General features: G+C 36.2%; 1 protein-coding gene across 1 annotated transcript; it reads left to right on the plus strand.

Moving 5' to 3' along the window:
- The first annotated feature begins 5,060 nt into the window (after positions 1-5,060).
- On the plus strand, positions 5,061-7,863 carry LOC114755479 (transcription factor VIP1-like). The gene is made up of 4 exons (XM_028944356.1): positions 5,061-5,629; positions 6,056-6,188; positions 7,366-7,450; positions 7,664-7,863. The coding sequence occupies exons 1-4, from the start codon at positions 5,061-5,063 to the stop codon at positions 7,861-7,863; spliced, it is 987 nt and encodes a 328-aa protein (XP_028800189.1).
- The last annotated feature ends 13,552 nt before the right edge of the window (positions 7,864-21,415 follow it).

Here is a 21,415-nt window from a genome sequence, read left to right on the forward strand (position 1 = left end):
TAAGACATTGAGGTGCTTTCTCCAAGGGAAATGGACATAGAAGAGAAGTAAGAAATGACAGAAAGTAACTAGAAAGATAGATACTCGTTGCTATGAGGCTCCCTCTTAGGAGAGAAAAGGTTGAGCTGAGAGAGCTTGATCAGGAATGAGCCAAAGTTGAAAGACATCCCCTGAGAGTAATGGCTAAGAGTATGATAAGCCAGGAAGGGACAGGAGTCTAGACCCTAATAAGGAAGTAGGATGACAACCTAAGCCTCCAGCGATTGATTAAAGATGCTTGACTGGAATGCCATACAGCGGAGACGTTTTAATGATCAATGCCTAATGTGTAATATGGTCACTTTTTGATTAGTATATAACCATAGAAATGAATGGTTAAGGGTACAGTAAGCTAGTCAGAGGTATAAGTCAATGCCCTAGCAAGGGTACTGAATATCAACCTATACCTTAAGTAATCGATGTGATCTCTATAGAGGCAAGGTAACAAGATGAGATGTTTGAGGTTTGCTCAAATCCATGAATAGAGATAGATATCCCTAAGGGATAGTAAACCAAGAGGGATAGAAATTAGATGATAATGAATGAAGGGTCAATGATGACCTAAGTGCCTGACCTAGATACCACACAGCAAGGTGATTAAATGTTTGCTGTGTGATGTGATGAGGGTATGGTGATCAATACCTGACCATATGAATGTTTGGTCAAGAGGTAAAGAAAGCTAAAAAGAGTAAAGTCAAGCAAGATCCCTCTCAAGGTTAGAGATGAAAGGAAATGAATAAGAACATGATAGTGGCTGGTTGCACTGGGAACTGATACACAGAGAGAGATAAGTAAATTCCTGATGATAACTAGAGCTCGATAATGCCTAGATGCATGATAATGTTAGGGACTAAACAATACTCTTTTATGTCCCTAAGGCATCTAAGAGCATGCAACCATGGCACTTAGGCCAATAAGAAATCTAAGAGATGAGATTCCCATAAATAGGTGCCATTGCCTTTACGATTGAGTAATATAGTGGAGAGGCTCTCTTTGATAGGGATATGATATTCAAGGAATGTACCCTAGTAGAGATTGCATATGAGGAAAGTCTTGACCATGAAGTACCTCTCTAAGATTCCTCCCACAAGAAAAGTTAAAGCAGCTGAGGTAAGGCATGGGATGGACCTTGCCCCAGAGAGAGAGAGTGAAACTGGTTAAGAAAACAGAAGCATGGTATGCAATCAAATGCTCCTCGAGCTTAACAAGGTACTACGAGATACTAAAGGATCATGAGAATATGATGATATAAGTCCTCTCCCGTTACTGTCTGAATTCTTACGAGACAACAAGGACTGCAAAGTCTTAAGACGAGGCAGGCTAGCATTGATGCAATGGCAAGTTAATGAGCTTTAGAGATGAGCCAGTGCCTAAGGATTCAAGAGGCACAAGAAAAGAAAAGTGGCCTAAGGAAGCTAAAACTAAGGGCTAAAACAATATGGAAAGGTTAAGAATTCCAGGAGTTGACAGGAAGGATTGAGTAAGGCCTAATAAGACAATAATGATATCTGTGATCAGTCTTGGAGAGGTGACTTATTTTATTACTCAGTCCTGTGATCTAAAGTCTCCTAAGGATGGGAAAATGGCTCGAGTCGAGGGAAATTCTAGGGTCATGATGGATCTTGAAGAGGCTTACCGTAGAGCGCAGTAGCTCCCGAGGTCATGGTAGACCAAGCCTAAAAGAAAGTGACTGAGTCATAAGAGTAAGAGTATAGTACCTCTTTGGGTAGACTATGATCAGGGATGAGTTTAAGACACTAAAATCTCCTTCAGTGATGGACTAATATAGAGAGAGTATCCTTGACATGTTCCAGACACTTTTATTGTTGATTAGACTGAGCTCAATTCTGTTCTAGTCAATTAAGGAAAGAAAGGAGATATGCCCTTAAAGTAAAGAGAAATGTCAGGTATACCAAAAGAATAGATAAAAGTGGTATTAAGAGAACCCAAAATGCCATGGTACAGTAAAATACCATGAAGACAGGTACACTGTCGTGGTATTATTATGAAAGAATGAGCCTAAAATATAGGAAGAATGTGAGTAGTGGTGACTAAATGCTTAAAAGTAAAGGCCATGCTCATGTAAGCGACGGAAAAGTATAAAATGACAAGTCATATAAGTATGGAGCCCAGGGTTGAAACCCAGAAACAAGGTATAATGAAAAGTTGAAGAGGTCAAAGTTAAGTATAAGTGGGGATATTCTCCTCACGTAACCTCTCATTAAAAGTAAGAATAGAGGTTTGACTTGTTATTTCGAGGATGAAATTCTTTTGAGAGGGAGAGAATTGTAACATCCTAACTTTTGAGCATAGAAGTACCAAAAATGGCCTGAATTAGATATGCTACTAGACCCTTTTTAGCAGAGGTCCCAAGAGAAAGGAAGTCAAAGCAGTTTCAGGGACTAAACTGCAAAGTAAAAGTTTGTAGGGGCTAAAGTGTAATCAAAGTTAGAGGCTCCAGTAAGGTTTCAAAGGCCCAAAAAGAGGAAAGAGGCTAGATATAGGCCAAAGGTTAAGTTAAAAGCCTCAAAAAGATGGTTTTAAGCGGTCGAGCCCAGGCAGAGGTAAAACCGTAAATTCATAAAGTTACGGTCATTGCTTGATGAAGGTTTGGATGTGGTTGACTGAGAGCTAGATGTTTGGGAAGCTTAGAGAGCAAGTTGAAGAACAAGAGAAAACTTATGATGCAAGGTAGTGAACTTACCTATTAACATTGCTTGATGTGATATGCTTGCGTATTGATATGTACATGATGATTGGTTGATGTTGTTGTTTTGGGTACTGTAATTGCTATTTATATGAGTAGATTATGTCTCTATAGCCATGCATTAAGTAGGTAGTATTAAGCATATTAATATGTCACTAATTAAGAAGAGATTTAGCAAGTTACATATAATACATTAACATCAATCTAGCATGATTAATATGGTATTGTTTACTATTGAGATTCTCTTGAATCTCACCCCTCCCTAATCAACTATTTAGGTCAAGCATGATGAACAATGGTTGCATGAAGAGAAGCTAAGAGATTAATGCAAAGAAGTAGAGAATTGTTAGTATTACTATGTGATACTTAAATTCTCTAGTTATGTAATAATTATGAAACATGCCAATTTATGTAATTTAACTGTATATGACATCAGTGGCATGTAAGAATGAGTATGGGATGTAATGAGAATGCATGAGATTGAATTATGCATGCTTAGATTCTTAAAAGAATTAAAGTAAGAATTGTATAAGAGATAAAATGTAGGTCATGGAGCAGTCAGTTTTTAGCTTCAATTTGACCTATCAAATGAATGAATCAAACCAAAAATTTTAGCAGACATATAGTCCACATCACAAGCTTTAAAATGAGAGGTAGATCACCTTAATTAGATGTGTATACAAGGAGATATGATTTTTCAAATTTGAGGCACATAATATGGAAGTTCCAGATTAGACTAAATAAACAGTAATTTTTATGAATTAAACTGTATGAATTGGCAAGAGATAAGCCCAGTTGATTTTTTTCTTAAAAAGCATTGAAGGAGCATCGAGTAGAAATTTGGAGCACCTCCATACAATTTTTATAAAATTAGTTATGATTTTTCAAAGTTGGACTTGTAATCTGGAAATATGCACAATAAACAATACCCTGAGGACCTAAAGGAAAATTTTAATTTTTGGGCCCAAGTAAAGCTTCTGCATAACCAATTCACTTCCAAACGCATACTCTGAGAGGTAAAAGTAAGACGTTTCAACAAAAAAGTTGCCGCTGTCATTTAGTGGTGACTTTTGTGTTGCTACTGAAGGGTCTTTCAACGGTGACAATGTCGCCATTGAAACTATACTTTTTGTAGTGACTCACTTCGTCACCGCTGATAAGTTTCAGTGATAGTTGCTATGGCAATAACTCGATTGTTGCCATTGAAAACTTTCAATGGCAACTTTTTCACTTTTAGCGACAACTTTTGTTGCCACTAAAAGTCAATTTTTTTGTAGTGTCAATTCTAAAGAGTTAACTTCAAGAATTGATGTTGTACCAGAAACCTATTTGTTAATATGGTAAGGATCTCAATCTACTAAGGAATGGAACACAAATTCGAATATCAGAAAACGCATTTGTTGGAAAGGTTTTAATCTTAACGTCTCTGGTCTGACAAAGATTAATAAGTTGACTATAGGAAATGACGAGTTTACTTTAGCGAATAACAATTTCAGTAAATCAAATCATAATTTGGCTGAGGGGCATTTCAAACATTTTACCAAGATTTCATATTTGCAATATGGGACCGGGTCTTTATCTGCTATTTTTCAAATTTAGGGTCCCAAATCGCATTTTTACATATTCAGGAATCTTTATTTACCATTTTCCCTTGATTTTTCCTATTAATAATTTTTCCAAATAATTATTTAAATTTTAAATTATAGACTTTTCTTTTTCCTTTTTATTTAGATTATAACTGGAAATAAATTTTTAATCTCATCTCACCCATGTCACACTTAATATGACACCATTGATTTATTTCAATAAAGATAATATGTCAAAATTGTCTAAGTATTATCAGAATAAAATTGAGAAATCAAGGATTTTCTCCCCTATATAAAGTAAAAGTTACCATCAATTGTTTTATTTTATTTTTATTTGAAATGTGCGCTGTAACGCATGAGACTATTGAACAATCTTGGAAAGGTCCCCACAACCTTAATAATTACCATAACTTTAACTTGCATAATTCAACATAAAGAATTCTTAATGTAATAAATTCAATTGAATTTTTATCGAATATAAATTAAAAATTTACATTTATTGTTATTATTATTATAGTCGTATATGTAATTAAAGACAAATTTTTATATGGTAGTTATAAAGTCAAACATAATTTCTAGGAATATGTGAGTTTTTCTTGGGAAGGAATTATGTGAGGTATTTTTCTATATAAGAAACCCTTCACTTTGGTTATGAAGCCACTCATCCCAAGCCAATTGAAAGCTTTTCTTCCTCCTTCCTCAAACGAAAGCTTATGGATCCCTTCACTATGTCGTCAATCACCACAGCACCAGTGCCTCCAGTGAAAGCCGGACAAAGGCTGGAGACTCCCCCGCTGGGCTCCCACCACTTTAGGCCCCACTCTGACAGTAACTCCAGAATTACCAGCTACAATAAGCTGGCTCCATTTGAGCCTTTTGACGTAGACTTTATTGATGACCCTCTTCCTCCGCTTCCCGACCTTTCCATTGACCCAACCACATCGGTGGAGTTGCCCACTACCGCTGATTTTTCGCCAGAGGAATTGAGCTACCTACACTCCAGGCTCAACATGCCACTAGGGTCCCTTGGGGACCAAATCCAGAGCTTGTCTATGGACTCCCCTTTCATGGACTACATCACAGGCGGTGGAGATTTCATTGGAGCAACCGAGAATCTTGCAGGGAATGATGCTATTCCGGTGAATCCGGTGGTGAATCAGGCGCAGGTTGTTTACATGGATGCTTCAACTACTGTGTCCACGGAGGTTGATGTGTCTATAGCAAATGAAGTGAAAAAAGCCATGCCTATTGATAAGATCACCAAAGTAGCTATGTTAGATCCCAAGCGAGCTAAGAGGTTGATAAAGATGCTTCTCTTTTTATCGGTTATATCTTCATATTTTACTGTATATTTATATGTAATAATCAATTTGTTTTCACTTTATAGGTACAAATTCTTCATTCAAAGAACACCCAGTTTTCAACAAAATGAAAAAAAAGAACCCCAGTTTGATACTACTGTAAACTTCGTCTTTTGTTTTCTTAAATCGCTTAAGAAAATCTAGTGTCATTCTTAATGAAAAATAATACTACAAGTGGTGAAGTTGGAGGCACACAAATATAAGTTGAACCAGATGCTAAACATGTTTAAAAATCTGGCATGTATATACGGAATGAAAATTAGTATGAATTACATAAATCACGGCTTGTGTGAATAGTATGATTTGCAATGCGAATTTGATTCTTGAGTATTAATTGATGATAATGAGTGTTTTGTGTATAGGATTCTTGCAAATAGGGAATCTGCTGCTCGGTCTAAAGAAAGGAGGACTCGTTACGCAATGGATCTAGAGAAGAAGGTGCAGATACTTCAAGCACAGTCAACTGAGATCTCTGTCAAGCTTGCGAAAACCAAGGTCTGTGTATAACAAAGGTTTCTTAGCTTTAAATGTTGAAAACAATTTTCAATTTATCTCAAAAGAGACATAGCTTTCCTATCCAAGTTTTCTTTAAAGTAGTTCTAATTTGAAGAATCGTATAACTTGTTTATTTAGGTGTATTCTTTTTTTTTTTTTTTCAAAACTAACTTTCTATATATCTAGTTAAATACGAGCCGAATCTAAAGGATTATCAAAACTTTATTCATATTGTGCATGAAATTTATTCAGTTCTATATACGTATGCTGCGTGCATGTAACAAATCATATAGCAAATATAAGTTTTTCTTTATAGTATCTAACCCTCCGTCCCAATAGAAGAGAGGACCAATACATAGTCACCTCTATTTTAGCCACTTGGGGTATAGAATACACATTTGAGTTTTCTTAAAAAAAAAAAAAGTTTTGATTTCAGGAATCATTTGACGTGTTTATTTAATTATATTCTTATTTTTCTTTAATAGCAGACTTTTCATATATCTAATTAAACTCTTGCATTACCTAAAAGATTATCATAAACTTCATTCATATTGAGCATGAAATTTAGTTATAAGTACGCACGCTACGTATGAATGACAAATTGTATAATAAATATATGATTTATTTAGACAATATTTAATCCCTATAGAAGAGAAGACCCACACATACTCGCTCCTATTAATTATGGCTACTTGGAGTATAGAGCACACATTTAAGTGATGCTTAATTTGTGACTTATCTACCAGTTCCAGTTCGGAACATCTCATCTTCTCTTCCCTCCTCTTCCTTTTTCTATCCCTTAGATTAATATTTCAACGGCTGAGATTTAAATTTTTCTAAAATTATTATTAAAATATTAAATTATAAAATAAATAAATAATAAATTACAAGCAGTTAACATTTAATACTAATGGTTTGCAAATGCACTAAATATTTTAAAAAAAATTATAGAAAATTTATAAAAAATTTAAAATCTAAACTGTTGAAAAGTATTAATCCAATAGTTAGAAGGAAAAAAAAAACGAAGGAAGATGATGGAAAGGGAAGAGGAGAGGCTCCGCTGCCTTTGGAGAAAAAAAAGGCTGTAAAAGGATAAATGATGGTGCCCTTAATTTAGTAGTTATCTGATTCATTACCTCATGTTCCTTTGATCGATTCTACTTCCCATCTATTGCAGACGGAAAATTCGGACCTGAAAGCTAAGAAGAAGGGGATCTTACGTGAGATAGAGTTTATGGAAGAAACAGCTAAGCTTAGAGAAGGTACTTGATGTATTGTTCCAGATTTTCCAAGTGGGGTTTGTTTTCTGCCATTAATCAAATAAAGATTGTTATTAGAATAAAATTTATCGAACTATTCTATATTTTGCTTCCAAAATTCTTGAAGTTATAGGAAAAACCACATTAATTACTTGAATTTAGTGCGCAAAGATTCTTGGCATATGAATAATACACTAATTCTTCCCTTGCCTGCAGAACTGAATGAAGCTTTAAGCTATAAGCTGAGGCAACTTAAGAAAGAATATGCACAAAAAGTTGCATATAAGAACCACAATTTTCGAGGGTTACTCTCTAAATTTTCTTCCCAGCTAGCAGTTTATCAAGTGAATTTTCTTCGATACTCGCGGCTAGAACAACTTGGCATGCCTCCGTCGCACTCAAATCAGCAAGCATAAGATTTGCATTATCTTGTGGATTTTCTTCATAAGTTTAAGAAGGTTGAACTTTGCGACTCGTTTTATTCGAGAGTTTATTAATCGCTCCCTTAATTAGTCTCTTGTCTGTTATGTTCTTGTCAGGTAGACTTATGTTAAGGGCGAACTAGAATGTGAAAGATTGATGCTTGATAACAAATGAAACTATTTTACTGCATAAGCTCCTTCTAGTTAGATCACATTGATGAAATTTGACTAGTTACGTCTTATTTTTTAAGAAAGTTTATTCTCATTTCAGAACTTAAATTTGAGTATAATATGTGCTAAAAAAAATTGAATATAAGATGACTGGTATGCAAAGAAATTTGAAAATTTGAAGGCGTATTTATATTTGCCTCAAAAATCACGCCTTCAAAGCTTCATCAGATTACGTATTAACCGATGCCTCAATTCTTGAAACCCGACACATTTATGTGTAACATCACTTACATGGAACCAGTTTCAGTACTTATTGCTTTGATGAGTACCCTAAGCTTATCAAATCTGAACCGTTCATATCTCATTTGGATGTTCGAATTTGATTTCTTTTTTATTTTTATTTTTTAAAATAATTATTTTAATATGTATAGAATTTAAAATAAACATAATCTCTTAACTATCATTTTTTTTAAAAAAATAGTTCTTTCTATTTAAAAATAAATAATTAAAGATTTTAAATTTAGATCGTTCAAATCAAATATAGACAGTCCAGATCTGATGACTATTAAAACTAGTTCCCATTTTATATGCATGCAAGTTAGAATGAATTAGCATTTCTGAACTTAATAGCAAAGGCATCCTTCTAATGAAAAGCAAAGCAATGATTCCTTCAACATATGTGCATATACCAATATTGGCGCTAAACGAGTTCAAAGAATTACAAAAAGGGTGAAACTTAGCTCCTAACCATTACAATATTCATAAATGTTAAACCACCCGCCACAGTAAGATTTCTAGGGCATGTACATAATCTTCATTACTTCCTATCCCTACGGTCACATTGGTTGAATCATCATTAACAAGTATCCAAGCGTGTGATTGAATGCAGTTTAGGAAAGCATTATTTGTGGTGCGAGAGCTAAGACTTACATAATAATAAGCAGAACCGGCACCTGTGAATTATTCCTAGTGGGAGCCAGCATGCGCTCACCACTGGAGTGGTTAGAACTGGGCAAGATGTAGGGTGTGTTTGGATTGGCGGTAGAAAAAATGACTTTTATTCTATTTGATTTTTGTAAAATTCAATTAGGGTAAAAGTCAATTAGTATAATGTGATTTTATGTTTGGATTGACGTTTCTAAAATGTCAATTTAAAAAGTTAAAACTTATTTAGATGGATAATTAAAAAATAAGTTTAGATATAAAATGATGGAAAATGACATAAGTTTTATAATATACTACCTCCAGTTCTCAATATAAGACCTAGTTAACTAATTTGGAAAGACTAATGAAGTTAAATAAGTTACTTTAAAGTGTTTTATATTTATCATTTTTCTTCAAATTAATTTATTTGACTTATAAACTTGTGTGTAATCTAAACATTTAATAATACATATAAGTATTTTAGAAATATCATGTAACATACAATACAATTAAGTAATTTATTTAGCTTCCTTAATCTATTCAAGTTAGTCTTTTGGGGTCTTATATTAAGGAGTGAAGGTGGTATATGATATGTATACAAGTTGATAAATTTTAGAAAAATAATAAATTAAATTAATTAAATTTTATTAGTTAATTTTTTTCATCTTAGAAAAAAAAATCAAATTATTAGGTCAAGATAGGACCTATTTAAATACTCTAATCTTTCTTTTTCATCTTTATTCCTTCTCTCTCCACGTTACAAACACCAAAAGCTAGAAATCCTTGCATTATAACGCACTAAGCTTTTTGTCCAAAAGTTAGTTTGAGTAGTAGCCTACCGAAACAAACTTTTATTACCAAATGAGTCACCAACATTCGTTCTCTAGTTTCCTGGGCACGTTATCTCTCCAAAACGGAGATCCAAATGAGTGCTTAGTAGTTTTCACCATTTCAAACCAAGCTACAATCTATGTCAAACACATTAGCTTTTGATGATTTTGAGGGTAAGGCAACGAGAAGCCTTAAAAAGATATGTACAAAAACTTGATGTTACACGGGTCGTAAAAATTAATACTAGCAAATCAAGGTCGATCATTCAAACAACTCAATTAACTGGTGTTTAGGCAATAAAAATCCTCTTTTCCTTAAGTTGAATAAATCAAGATTTAATGAAATTGAGTGAAGAGAAATTACAATAAAGAAAAACAAAGTTTTATCAAATTAACATAAACAAATAGTAGGAAGACTAGCCTAGAGTCACTAATATGCTTCTTAACCTTGTTTCACTGGATTGATTAGCTTTAATGTCAAGTTTGTTAATCTCCAGTTTAACTAGCTACAACTGCTTGTTGGTCCACTTATAACTCTATCTTAAATTAATTATGTTATCTTTCACGTTGAAGGAAATAATATAAATAGAGAAAGGAAACATACCAGGTCGGTTCTGGGTCGTGATGCTGGTAGCTCACACAGTATCCTTACTACCAGAGTCTTGATAGAATGGCACAGCAGATGCACTAGAGAGAGGAGAGGAGAACACTGGAAAGCTCAATGGTTAGAGTGAAAAGAATGGGTGGAAGCACCTCCTATTTATAGGGCCAGCATGACCAGGTGCAATCTTCCCTATTTATTGTAGGATAATATTTCAATTCCCTGATCAACAATTAATATCTGATTGATTTCTGTCCAATCAGTTTGATTGAATATTCCCTAATCAATCATAATTGCTTCTGATTTGTGATTGATTTTCTTGATCTGAGAGACTCTCTTCTCTTGGATCAAGTAGTTCGGCCTATCATAGCCCATCAAGGGCAGACTCGGGCCTAATATCTAACATCTCCCAGTCGCACTTGATAGGTCGACCATTATGTGATTCTCCTTCTTATTTCATACTTGGTGCTCTATTGTGACGCGTGGGCATGACGTCTTCTATTTTGGATGCTCGTTTACTAGAAACTCCTGAGGCGAAGCCAATGCACAAGGATATCTCCGGTATGTTTGGATGTTGCCTCAAATGTCTTAGATTTACCCTTACACTTTTCTCATGGTGTGTCTAATCCCTCTCGAGTTAGGCTTATCTAACTCAAATCGCCCACTTATATGCATAGCATCCACACTTGTGAGCTACTCAAGATGCTCACAAGGGACATGTCACAGATACCATTATAATTGTGTAATTCAGGGTTAATCTTCCTTCTAACTAGTCATCATTCAAGTATAACTTCATTGCTTTCCAAGTATTTGACCCATTAGACCGGATCTCTCATGATCATAAGGTGCAAGCCAAGATAGCAAGTACTAGGCTATCCCTTCATAACACTATCTAAGTCTTAAGGGCATCATGAAAGGTTTGTTCCTTTTAGGGACTCACACTGAACTGGGATAAGGGATCTTCCTACTCGCATCCTGGTTGCGGTTGATAGAAGCACATGCAGTATGAATTGCATGTCACGATGTTCGTCTTAATCTGTTAAGAGTGTGTGTCATGTTTCTTTAACACCGTGCATATTATAGTTCTAGGCATACTTAGTGCCTAAACTAGAGCTCTTCACTTGACACATAACGACATCCTCCAAGATGAGTTCTTTATCTGGCCACAGGCTCCATGAATTGTATAGATGTTTATGATTTGACCTATTTCGTGTATAGGTCTTATCTCAAATTCACTTAAGGCGAAATGTGTGTGATGATACTTCTTAACCATTCCATGGCTCTTGCTACATGGCTGGAGATCACGTAATGTCTCATTTCTGTGTTCCTCGTGAACGTTTGAAGGCGGTTACTTGTGTGAGAGTCAACCTTATCCTGTACAACACTACAAGTTTTGTATACCATTGGATGATTTGAAAAAGAAAGTGCATAACTTTATTGAATGAAAGAAAGTTTCAATACATCAGGTTCTACCCATGCCCATAGCCTTTACATGTTTAATGAAAGGGTCTCTTGCTATGGGCTTTGTAAGGGAATTTAGCTAACATCTTTTGAGTGGAAAGGTGTTGAACGTGACTTTTTTTGAGCAATCATATCTCTTACAAAATGATACTTAATGTCCATGTGTTTGGTCCTACTGTGATATTTTGGATCCTTAGCATAAGTTATTGCTGCTTGGCTATCACAGTGTATGAAAACTAGTCCCTTGTTCATGTCATTCATTGGTAATTGCTCCAAGAACCTTTTGAGCCATGTAGCTTCTTGAACGGTGGCAGAACACACCACATATTTTGCTTCCATGGAAGATAAAGATACGTATGTCTGTTTCTTACTTCTCCAGGAAATTGCTCAGTTACTTGGGAGGAATGTATATCTTGAAGTAGAGTAGCACTCATAGAGATCTCCTGCTTAATCAGCATCAAAGAATCCTTCCAAGCGTAGGTAATTGCCATCATAGCACAATTCATAGTCCAAGTTTGATTAGAAACGGCTTACAAGTCTAACTACAAAACATATGTTTGGTCTTGTACATAACATTGCATACATCAAACTGCCAACTGTACTTGAGTATGGGACTCTTTTCATGTGCTCTACATCAGATTCTTTTATAGGGTATAGATGCTGTTGGAAATTGTGCCCTAGGGGCCAATCATTGTGTTAAGAACATTGTTGATTTATGAATTTCTTAATTATGTTATCATATTATTTGCATGTTTAGTGTGATGACTATCCTTGGATAACTCATGATTTTATCCTAAATGTCCCTGGTCGGTCATCTATGTGGGAGCAGAGATGAAATAAGACTAGTATGACTTTGAAGATGTATAGAGATATAAATCAAAGTCATAGGCACATGTAAGAGTACAAGGTGTTGGACCGACCCGCTATGAGAAAGCTGCATGGGTTAAGTTATAAGCTTCTCTCATATACAAACCATGTCACTATGCCCTTTGACTTGAGATCATCATGGATTCCTACATGAGAAACGCTCAGCTTTGACCTAGTCAAAAGTCACTTTTGACCGAGTGATCATAAAGACTATGTTCAGGCTTAGTGGTTTTTCATATGGAGGAATGTGAATGGTCAAGATGGAATTTGTCCCTCACATTCGTAGAGAGATATTACTGGGCCCCTTGATGAGTAAGTCTGAGAAATGTATGGCCATACTATAATGGAAAGGTAGTTCCATTTCTATACTCAAACTACTCAGGGATCAAGAAAGTAACGGTCAGGAATAAGAGGATGACGTTCTCCATGCCTCATCCATGACCAAAATGTCGTGTGACAAAAGGGACGTGATATGGTTGTATGAAAGGTTACATCGTTCGTCGATCCTCATATGATTTGGGTAGTCGTGATGTCTTGCTAGAGACCGCTTACGACTTGTGAGTCATTATAGTAAATGGCCCACTGCCAACTTTATATGGGCCTACAGGGTTGCACACAAAATAGCCCAACACGAGCTATGATGTCCAGATTCATTGAATCTAAGATATGTCCAGATTCAATGAATAATCTAGGGTGGATGTGTATATATATATATATATTAAATTCACGTATATATATATTTATGATATAAGAGATATTTATAAGATTTGATTTATAAGGATAAATTAAATCTCCATCACTTTTAAATTTGAAATTTAGATTGATATGATATCTTAGATTTGATTTATTGGGATAAATTAAATCTATATCAGTTTAGATTGATATGGTATAATATAATATCTCAAATTTAATTTATTAGAATAAATCAAATATAATTCTGTCATATCTTTATTTTAAATTAAATGAATAGGTGAATTAAATCTGTGGGACGGATTTAATATAAATCGTATTTATTTAATTGATTTATTATCAGATTACGCAATATATGATATTGTATTAATTTCAGAATTAATTTAGGATTAATTCTGAAATCCAATATCCTTCATAATGCCGATAGCATCCTATATATTTGATATTTAGGACCTAGGGTTTTAGGTGTGAGAGCGCAAAAGGTTTGCAGATAAGAAATGGCCAAAATAGAAACGGTAAGGACGGATTCTCGGAAAAGCCCTAGAAGGACAAGAGGCGCTAGCACGTCGTTCATGATTGGAACGCTGTTCATGTGGATACCGGTAGAGGAAGCCGATCTGAGTTGTCGACTTCTCATGAAAAAAGGGAGAGCATAGGCATCCCGAACGTCGGAATCCCCGAGCCACCAACGATTCGAATACCATAGGTAACACCTCTTACTACTTGACTTTAACACAATCGGTAGATCCGGGCAAGATATTGAAAATTTAAAGTTATTTTCCGCTGCGTGTCTTTCAATTCCTTACAGATGCTTAGTTAGGTTGTGTCCCTTAATAAAAGGGTATCCATGGGTTTACAATCTCTCATATTGAACCATTAAGGACTTTTGTTATGTATATCTTTTGAAATAAAGATAATAACTTTCTTGAACAATTGACAAGTCTCATATATGTTGAGTTTTATTCATTCATTGGCTCTTATGTATCTTATACACTTTGACTAGATGACTATGAGCTCAAATTGACTATTGTAGGTGGATAAAGGCTAAAGAAATCAAAGAAGATGATTTTGCCAAGGTTTGCTGTGGCATACTTTTGACTTCGCCACTGCAAACATCTCTGAATGAGGAACACAGATCCACTAATTCAAATGTAGTCATTTTGGGTTCACCACGGCATTTATTTACCTTCACCAAGGCGAAAGGACCATAATTTACCTTCAAATTTGCAAAATTGCACGCGTTTCAGAGAAGGAGTAGCTACAGCCACTTGCTTATCTAGCTGGCATTACTCCTTAGAATTTCCATCCAACTAACTTTAGATTAAAGAGAAAATAAGTTGAGATTGATAGGATAATCCACGTGCACCCATATTCTATCATTCTCTCTCAATTTCATTTTCTCTCTCCCTTTCCTTCTTTCTCTATGATTTTCTGATTCCTTCCACATTCAATCACCATTTTCACACCTCTCTTTGAATCTACCATGGCTGGACGTCTATTGGAGCTTGGTCAAGTGAAGATTTCATCCATGTATGGCTAGGTTCTTCATTCTTCTCTCATAGTGGCAATGGCTTGAGCTTGGATCAAATCAGGGGAGTTTTAACTGATTAAATCTCTTCTTCTTCATTCTTTAGTAGTTCTTAGATCTTAAGAATGATATTTGATATGTAGATAGATTGTATTGGATCATATTTGTATTAGAGATTTAATTGTGCATCTTTTAGATTTCAAGACTTGTGTTTAGCATTTGAACTTCATATCTTTAATCCTTTGTAACTGACTTGGCATAGCTTTTGCTTTGGGTTTGTTGAGACTATCTAATGGCAATATAAGGTGGCTTACTTGTCAGATTTTGTTGTGTGTTGAATGCAATTCTTGATTACAATTGTGCTAATTGTGCTTAATCAACCTAATTGTGGTTAATTCATATTCAAGGTGGCTTGGTATGTGTTAGTCCAATTAGACCGAGACTAAGAGGTAGCTCTTAGTGTCTTAATTGCTAGCCAACTCCCAAATCATTGAAAGTGAGGAAATCCTAAGTCATTGTGAGAGAGGAACGTCTATTTCTTGTTAAACTCTTTGTTTCATTTCTGTCATTCACTCAAACCAACCATCTCATTTCATTCTAAAGTAGAAAATTCATAAACAGTCATTTACATTCATTTAAAGTAGACAAAACCCTCCAAACTTGTTAACCTTACATATAGTTTTCCTAAGTAATCATTTTCATTTCAACTCCCTAGAAGTGATACAGCCCGGATTGTGCCATTGTTTTGCATATTTCTTTCCTGCTCTTTGTTTTGAACCCCTAAGGCGACTAAAGGGAGTTATCAAACTGGCGCTATTGCTAGGAGCCAAGAAATTGGTTTCTTAGGTTCACTAGTGTCAATTCAGTATTGACTAGGGGTTTAGAGCCTTTTCAGTTTACATTTAGTTAGTTTGCCTTTGAGTAGTTTGTTGCATTTTAGTTCATAATATAATTGTTTTTTAGCTTTGAATAGCATTAAAATTTTGAGATATACAAAAAAATTTTGATTTCCTTCTTTGGATACACTTACCACATTTGATAACTTTATATTTGCTCTACTTTAGCATATGTTAGACCCTATTTTTCATGTTTTGGACTGTTTTCACCATGGCCATTCACCATGGCCATATCTCTGCTTCGTCGTGGCAAACTTGTAGAACTGTGCCAGAATTGCTCATGGGACACATTCACTGTGGCCGTCTTCCCCTTTTGCCGTGGCCATCTTTCCCTTTCACCGTGGCTTAACCTGCACTTCCATAACTTCATTCACCTCGGAACACCTTCACCACGGCAATCTTTCTTCCTCGCCACAGCCAAGTACCTTCAAAAAGCTATTAGTTCCTCTCAGGACACTTTTGTCGCGGCATACTTGATATGAGGGGACGCACGAACCGACCAGCTAGAATCAAGTAACGAACGGATGGTTGATCTAGGTAGGATCTTAAGAGAACCTGTCTCTTACAACCCTAACCATGAAGACACCATAAGGTTGATCAATCCCTTGATACTGTCGAGTATTCTCACGAGAATACAAGGATGCAAGCAAAGCTCACACGGAGAGAAATAAACTAGTTCTCATTCCTCTAAGTCTTTTTTCAAGTACAAAAACGTAGCCTATATATAGGCAACCAATAGAACACTCTAGAATCAGCATCTTAAGACATAAATGCTAGGGATGATGCCTCATTAATGATTATTTGACTGTGGGAGGCATCATTTATTACATAGAACTAAAAGGAAATAACTTACACTTCAAGAACAAGTCTACTATTTGAAAATAGGAAACTGTAAAATAGGAAACTAATTAAAACAAACAAAATCCTAATTAATGTCAATAATATCACACTTGATGCTTCTTGGACCTTCCAAATGGGTCTTCATAATTGTTATTCACGTCCATAAACATGTATGGGCCTTTTAAACACCCATTTGGGCTTGAATATGGTTGAATCACGTTCTGGAACTCCTATGGTCCATAACACAATGCATTTGGGCCCGAATTTAAAAGATTACAGCTCTAATGGACTCCTCCAGGTACATATAGTTTGTTGGGCCTTTAATTACATAGGAATTGGCTTTAAATCTCCTTTTGGGCTCTTAGAACGCACTCTTGTTTTTCTTAAGGTCCAAGTGTTTACACTCTAATGACTCACATGCCATGGTGGCTTTCGGGGTGGCCTTCCATATGTCACGTCAAGCTCCGTATGTGTCTATGTCATTGTCCAAGCAATGATCCATATCATCCTCCATGTAAGCATTCTGAAGCTATAAATCCTTTGAGCACTTTGGAGGGCTGGTTGGGCCTTTAACTGGATGAGCATTTCTTGGGCTTCAAGACCTCCATATTGAACACTTCTTGGTATGCTATCAATTCATCCTGCTTCGCTGCGGCCAACTTCTCAGTTTTCTAGTTTTACCTCATTCATTTCTCACTCCTTTCTCATACTTCCTTTACGTTTTTCTGTTCATTAACACTTCATAATACATTCTTTCATTCATAATACATACACATACATATACATTCATACTTGCTTGCATTTATTCATTTTATCCCTTTTAATTTGATCATGTGTACAATTTTGCATTGTTGATTTGTGTTCTCTTGATTACTTGTGTATACTAAAGAGAACTTCATCTCTTGTGCCTTATAATTCCGAGATAGAGAGAACCCTTATAGCAATAAGAAAAGAAAAGAAAAGAAAAATATAGGAACTACTAGAGTTATGATAGAGGAAGAATTAAGTCCACACACATCTAACCTACCTTCTACACACACTATGGCTAGAATTGGCAAAGCAATCCCTAATCCTAATGAACCAGAACACCTGAATAGGGATAAGCTACATAATAATACACTTAATGCAGAAGGTAGAGGTAAGAACAATAGAATAAATGGCAACCCTAATAGAAGAAGGACAATTAAGGAGGCAACATAAACTGATGCTAATTTTGATCCTTTGTATGCTACTTTTCCAAATTTTAAAAGTGATTTTGAAATCAAAGGTCAATTAATACACTGACTTCCTAGATTTCATGGATTGACAGGTGAAAATCCTTATACACACATCAATGCTTTGCAAATATATTGTTCAAGCATGAAGCTAGTTGGTGCAAAGGTTGAAGATGTGATGCTGAAAGTCTTCCATCTGTCCCTTGAGGGAAAGGCCAAAGAGTGGTATGTGAAATTGCCTAGATATGCTGAAAATGCCTACCAATCTTGGATGAATTTGAGAAGTCCTATTCATTTATTCCAAAACTTGAGATAGCTACTCTATCATGATACCCTAGCCTTAACGTGACTGTAAGAGTTTGTCCAGCTTAGGTGGCCACCACACCTTCTTAATGGTTTATAGACTCAACCCCTAACTATCTTGTTTAACTCCTTATCATTACTTTTCCCTTTGAGGGGGAATCTAATAACTCTAAATAGTAGCTACCTCTCTCTTTCTAAACTTCTACTTATGTTACTCTCTGTGACCTCTGGAAGTCGTTATGTCTCGTTGAGATACCACCTCAACATCTGAGAGTTATTGCGTTTATTCGTCGTGACCAGAATCCTTGTTTGCAGTGATGAAAGTTACCACTTTCTTTGGTAATTGCTTATGTATTTGTTTATCACCACCAACTCTCTTGGTTCATCATGACGAATCACACTTTTCTCTTAACTTCTACTAGTCATACTTAGCCTCGTTCACCGTAGCATTGCCTGTTCGGGCTTCTGTTACGAAGCAACTTAACTTCCAGATTTAACTCCATTTCTCTTGAGGTGGAGTTATGGGATGACAACCAATTCAATTCAATTACCAATTTCATGGAAGGCATACATATGAAATCTAAAACAGCACAACAATGCTCATAACCAAGCTGAATCTTTTAATATAGGTATATGAGGTAAAAGAATGACTGGCACCTGAATCAAACATTGCAATCACTTGGGAGTCATTAATAATAATCGTACCTTGGATCATTTTCAGAGACTTCTGGGCTTCTTCCCCTGTGAGGACAAATACTCGTCCTTGGGTGCACGGCCTTGCCTTCTCTGTATTCTATGGGCATTCTCTCGAGGAGGGTCCAAGCTTACTGCAAGTGTAGCAAACATTTTTCCTGACCATGCACAGTCTATCATCGTGATTCTTGCTGCAAGTCAGGCATTCCTTGCCATTTGAGGGCTTGCCTACCTTCTTACTCTTTCAGTTGTCCCATGGTCTCTTCCTCTTCCCGTTGGTATTAGAAGAGGTGTCACCCTGATTTTCTTTCTCCGACTTGGGAGTAGACTTAACCATCAAATGATGGTTCAGGCTGTTCTCTGTAGTTTGGCAGGCCTCAACTGTCTGGTTGAAGTGCTCAAACTGCCTGGGAGCAATTATCTCCCTTAAGGACTGCTTTAGTCCTCTGACCATTTTCTCAGTATCCACCTCTCATTATCTCAGTAATGCAGTTAACTGGAGTAGTGGGAGAGACAGATAAACTTAGCTAAATACTCGTCAAATGGCTCGTTATCATTCTGCTTCAGGGTCAGGAATTCCGCTTCCCTTTCATCCCTGAATGACCTCAAAAAATATTTCTCATGGAATTGCTCCAGGAACACTTCCCATGTCACCCTTATGTTCCAAGCATCCATAATAAGTTTACTATTCTTCCACCAGCAGTCGACATCTTTCTCTCACTTATAAATTGCCATCTGGGCTTTCCACTCTGTCAGGCAGTCTAATACTTTAAAGATCTTCTCCAAGCAGTTAATCCGGTCTTTTGTTGCTTGGACGTCAAACACTCTATCAAATGATGATGGCTTGTGTTTGCAGAAACAGTTCATCCATTGCTAGATGCCATCAAGGTCTACAGCTAGTATTGCAGGCCTAGGCACTTCCTTGGTTGTTAAGGTTAGCCATTGTCACTACCACCGCCACAGTTATCGCGGCATCTGATATATGGTACGGATACGGATCGGCTAGAAACAAGTTAGGAAACTAGACGAACGATCAAAGGTAGGACCTTAAGAGAACCTGTCTCTTACAACCCTAGCCATGGAGACACCACAAGGATGATCAGTCCTTGATACAGTCGAGTATTCCCACGAGAATACGAGGCGGCAAACAAAGCTCACTCAAGAGAAATAAAATTCTCTAAAATTCATTCATTCAAATCTGATCCCCAATTACAAAAAACGTAGCCTTATATAGGCAGCAAAAGAACAATCTAGAATAAAAAACCCTAGGTCATAAATGCCATAAATGTGCCTTAATGATGATTGACTATCTTGGTTGGCACCAATTAAGGCTAAAGGAAATAGGAAATTACCTTTTCTTGAAGAAAAAGGCTGCTACCTAAAAATAGGAAACTAACCTAAATATTCTTATGCAATCTTTGACCAAAAGGCCTTATTTAATGCAAATAAAAATGGAAACTTAAAAAAACGAAATTAAACCATAACTAATACATAAAGACGCCTTCTTGATGCTTCTTGAATATTCTTGGACGTCACTTATGCTCCTCCTCCAAGGCACATGCTTGTCACATAGTATTTTGAGTGAATTCTTCAATCTGGACTACACATGGGCCTTGTACATCATCTTGTTTGGCTTCTAGCAATGTAATCACCATGTTTGGACCCTTGATGGGCTGATTGAGGGATGCTTCTTCTTCAAATAAATGGGCTCTAAGTCTTTAAGATCTTTTATCAAACAATTCAACGCCTCTTTCATAGATTTGGTCCTTGCTCTTGTCATTGGGCCTACAATGCCTTGTAATGGGTCTTTTAGAATATTGGACTTCCATCTTTTAGCTTGGGCTCCACACTCCGTGTTTTGGTCTTCCTTTGATGCTTGATCATGCCATGCTCCTCTATCATTCCCTCCCTGCTCAAAAGGATTCGTCCTCGAATCTGCAGCATCAAAGAGAGATAAATCAGTCACATTAAATGTAGCACTTACATTACCGTAGGAGCTAGGCAAATCTATTTTATAAGCATTATCATTGATTCGCTCCAAGACTTGGAAAGGGCCATCTCCTCTTGGCTGCAACTTGGACTTTCGTTGTTCTTGAAACCTCTCCTTTCGCAAGTGTATCCAAACCCAGTCTCCAGGCTGAAAGACAACCTTCCTACGACCTTTGTTAGCTTGCTTTGTATATTGCTCATTCTTTCTCTCGATGTTGGCCCTCACCTTAGCATGTAATTCCTGCACAAACTCAGCCTTTTTCTTGCCATCAAGGTTAGCTCGTTCACTAGAAGGTGAATAGCCCGGTTATATGCAAATTCAATATGAGGCAAGCAGTTGACCCAATTCTTCAAGTTCTTTTGAATTATTGCACGTAACAAGGTAGTGAGTGTTCTATTGACGACCTCAGTTTGCCCATCCGTTTGGGGATGTGCCACAGTAGAAAACAGCAACTTAGTTCCAAGCTTACTCCATAAGGTCCTTCAAAAATGGCTAAGAAACTTTACATCCGTATCACTCACAATGGTTTTAGGCAATC

The sequence above is a fragment of the Neltuma alba genome, unplaced genomic scaffold (genome assembly GCF_004799145.2).
Source record: "Neltuma alba isolate B1F8T4 unplaced genomic scaffold, ASM479914v2 tig00010272_pilon, whole genome shotgun sequence".
NCBI lineage: Eukaryota > Viridiplantae > Streptophyta > Magnoliopsida > Fabales > Fabaceae > Neltuma > Neltuma alba.

Coding starts and splice junctions, on each gene's coding strand:
- LOC114755479 (XM_028944356.1), top strand. CDS start 5,061: ATGTCGTCAATCACCACAGCACCAGTGCCTCCAGTGAAAGCCGGACAA. Junction 6,189..7,365: donor TCAAGCTTGCGAAAACCAAG/GTCTGTGTATAA, acceptor CATCTATTGCAG/ACGGAAAATTCGGACCTGAA. Junction 7,451..7,663: donor AACAGCTAAGCTTAGAGAAG/GTACTTGATGTA, acceptor CCTTGCCTGCAG/AACTGAATGAAGCTTTAAGC.